Below are 4,059 nucleotides of genomic sequence, written 5' to 3'. Positions count from 1 at the left end.
ATAATAATATATATAGTATATAAATATAGTATATAATAATAGTACATAATAATAAAGTTAAAGATAAAGAATTAATATATATTTTGTTAGAATTTTCACGTAACAATTCACAAGCTCTTTATACTCTAACCGACAATGACCGATAATCAAAACTCAAGGCTAATATGGCTACACCCTATAGTCTAATTTACATCAGTAGGTTAAAGTAAAGAGCACAGACTCTTGTATAACGCATAACACATGAAGCATATGAAATTGAACCAATCAGACTTCTTTATTTCATGAAAAAGAAAAACGATTGGTAGTATTTCTTATGGCTTCTGCACGCTAGACGCTTATCGCGCAGCAAAATGTGATGCGCTAGCCAATAAGCTTACATCCTAATGTGTTCATTATCGCGTCTCATTCTGAAAATGCTTCCGCTGCGCGGCAAGCATTTTCGCGTCCAATGTGCGGGAACTATTATGGCTCTCGCACACAGAACGCGGCAACGTTTGTCGCGCCGCGGAAGTCGGTACGTCAATCAGCGTCTCGCTCGGAAGTAATAGATATATAATTTTCACCATACGACAAAAGTTGAATTCAATTCAACTTTAGCCGCATGACGGAAATAATATTATATCATTTTTAGAAATTTTGCATGTGGCGAAGCATGTGAGGTCAATTTAAGAACGTAAAATTATTGATTAGTATTTATTGCGCAATTATTGCGTCAACTTTCGTCGCGTGGCAAGCATTGCTGCGTTCTGTATGCAGGAGCCATTAAGCCGGTTCTATATTAGTTGCAAACTAATCGCAAGTTTGTTGCGACAGCAACCAATCTGAAACTTGCATTTTGAAATTAATGCCTCATATTGGCTATCGCAATGAACTTGCAATCAGCTTGTATCTAATGTAGAACTGGCTTTACGTGTTATACGTTGCAAGAGTCTGTACTCGCCGCTTTAGAGACCGTCCAACTGCATTTATCCCTTCCACCATGGTCGGCATGGAAAAGCACCTTTACTATTTCATGATTTCGATTTCGTTTTCCGTATCCATGAGACGACCTTTAAGGTGCCTTTCATGCTGACGCTCAACGCTCATTTTCATTGTCAAATTAGATCACGTGATCAATATTAACTTGATATTCGCCAAATTCTATTACGTGCTTATTTTAACGCCGAAAATGAGCGTCGAGCGTGAGCATAAAGAGACAACTTTATAAGCAGTTTTAACCTTAATACGATTTGTTTCGATTTGAATGTTGCGTCTCGTTATTCTATAAGCATTTCTTATCTATTTCTTATCAAAATATTAAACATCTGTAGAAGAGTTATTCAAGATTGTTTCAGATTGATTGTAATATCAGATTGATTGTAATATCAAAATCACGTGTACCATGATTACGGCAACCTGGAGATTACTGTCTCCGATTAATCGGAAACAGTTTAATCCGCTAAATTTCTTTTGCACTAGGTAAAGAATATTATTTTACTTTTCTGCAATTGATTATTTAAATCTGAATAATAGTTTTTAAATGTTAATGAAACATGTAATATGAAATGAGACCAAGCATTTCGGCAGTGTCGAAATTATTGTAGCAATTTACTGTTATATGGAGATTATCACATAATTTTGCTTTCTCTGTTGTGTTACAATTATTCTCTAATACATTTTAATTAATATGTGTAAAAGAATAGGTTAAAATGACAACTAAAATATTTGTATAATAATACATATTTTTTATTTTTTAAGTTATCATAGATATAAATAAATAAATTAAAAAATTGATGTTGAAAAGAATGAATTATTAAATTTTGTTATTAGGAAATTTGCTTCTGCACAAGACTTTACTATACTTAAATCAAAACAGAATGTAAAAAAAGATTCTATCCCACCAAAGCCAAAGAAGCCACCAAGCGCATTTATCTTATATTACAACTCTATAAGGGACAAATTGCAAAAAGAATATCCTCATTACAAACCAACTGAACTTTCGAAAATAGCATCAGAGAAATGGGTACAAATTGACCCAACAATAAAGCAAAATTTGCAGAAACAATTTCATGAACAAATTTCTATATATAAACAAAAATTAATGGATTATGAAAATTCTTTAACTAATGAACAGAAGATGGAAATAAAATCATTGAAAAAAGGACATACTTTGAAGCAGAATGAAATTAAACAAGTATTGACATTAATTATTTTGCATGTATTGTATATATACTAAAATTTCTAAACAATAATTCTTCTTTTATCTTTCTGATAGAAACTTATGGACCTTGGAAAGCCAAAAAGGCCATTATCTGCCTTCATATTATTCATGCAAAGTAAAAAGAATACCAAAAACCCACACGAATCATATAAAGTAAGTTAACTATATAATTTCTTAGATTGGGTGTACCTTATTTTAATATAAATTATTTAGAAACATTTCCTTTTTTGCATAGTTTTTTTCTTTGTATATAAAAATATGAATCTAATAAAATATTCAAGAGTTTTTTATTATTTTTGCATAAAAGTTTGCTATTACTATTAAGTTTTTATTAGAATAAAGTTTTTTTCTTTTTATATTTCTAGGATTGGCTAAATAATATAACTAATGAATGGAAAAATATGACGATGGTAAATAAAAGTAAATATAATGCAGAAGCAAGTGATTTATTAAAAAAATATAAGATTGAAATGCAAAAATGGGAGGAAGAAATGATTCAAGCAGGTCATTATAATATTATAAAATCCAATGTTAAACATAAACTCGAAACAGATAAATAGGAGTTAGAGTGCCCCAACCAATGTAGTGTACCTATTGTTGAATCTATTGCTGCAAATTTCTCCAATGTTAGAATTGAAAATAAAGAGAATATTAAAATAGGTTGGGGCATTAGTACTACACATTGTACATTTGGAAAAGATCCTGATACTAACAGTGGTAATAAGAAAATTATATTAACTTGAAAAAACTATATATATATATATCAGTTATATATATCAGTTTGTAAAATTATAAAACATTCATATCTAGATCAACGACATGAATCTACAAAGGGCATGGTACTTTGTGATAATACAAATATTTCACAAACTACAGTGGAATATCCAAGGAAAATGGATATATCGATAAATGAAGCTAAAAAGTCAGTTGTACAATCTCAAAATATATATAGACAAATATATACATATTTTTTCTCACCATGGAAAAGAGTTATAATAGACCCAAAACAGACTAGTGAAAACTGGAAGATGGTAAGAACATATATATTTATTAACATTATTAGCATAGTTTGTCTTTTAATATCAATGTTTTACATTTTAAATCTTATGTTTATAACAATAGAGTATATTATTATATATTATACAAACTATACGAATAATAATATTGTTGATAATAAATAAATATTGTTTGTGTATATCGAAACCTATTGGTAATTTGTATTTTATTTTTATACATTATGCACTTTGTAATATATAATAAATAGGATATAGTTTATTTCTGTGTAAAATATTCCTTGTATATAAAATATTGTGTAAAATATTCCTTGTATAATAAATTTATGTAACCCGTTACATTTCTGTGTAAAATATTCCTTGATTATTATGTTAATTAATTATCCTTATTTACACATATAGAAATTAACATCCTAATATATCAGTATCAATTTTGTTTTATTTTTTAACTATATATACTAACATCTTGTCTTTCTTCTTTTTTTATAGAAATTATACTAACCCAAATGAGACTATTATGATGATGACAGCAGTAGACGTGTACAATAATTTATGCTATCTCAATATCATACATATTTACATTATTAAGGGCTGATTGTTCTATCTTCAGATAAATTATATAGTAATTTACCTATTAGATAAACAAAAAAGTAAAAGAGTATAAGCATAAGGAAGACAAGATAACAGTGAGCTGAAGTTTATTGAAATGTGACACAACCCAGCAAAGGAAATTTATGTCATTATTATTTTAAGAATTGTGAAATTTATCTTGAAATTACATGCATTATTTTTTATCTTCTTATTTTTTATATGCGTGTGAATGAATGATATTATATGTTCATGAAT

The 4,059-nt window shown here is 28.5% G+C and overlaps 1 protein-coding gene across 1 annotated transcript; it reads left to right on the top strand.

The window, feature by feature from the left end:
* The first annotated feature begins 1,178 nt into the window (after positions 1–1,178).
* Positions 1,179–2,844, top strand: LOC108685478 (transcription factor A, mitochondrial). The gene is made up of 4 exons (XM_018190273.1): positions 1,179–1,458; positions 1,810–2,173; positions 2,255–2,353; positions 2,566–2,844. Exons 1-4 carry the CDS (start codon positions 1,382–1,384, stop codon positions 2,758–2,760), a joined length of 735 nt encoding a protein of 244 aa, XP_018045762.1. The 5' UTR covers positions 1,179–1,381; the 3' UTR covers positions 2,761–2,844.
* The last annotated feature ends 1,215 nt before the right edge of the window (positions 2,845–4,059 follow it).

This window comes from Atta colombica, unplaced genomic scaffold (genome assembly GCF_001594045.1).
Source record: "Atta colombica isolate Treedump-2 unplaced genomic scaffold, Acol1.0 scaffold153, whole genome shotgun sequence".
Lineage (NCBI taxonomy): Eukaryota > Metazoa > Arthropoda > Insecta > Hymenoptera > Formicidae > Atta > Atta colombica.
This window is presented reverse-complemented; position numbering and strand designations above follow the sequence as displayed.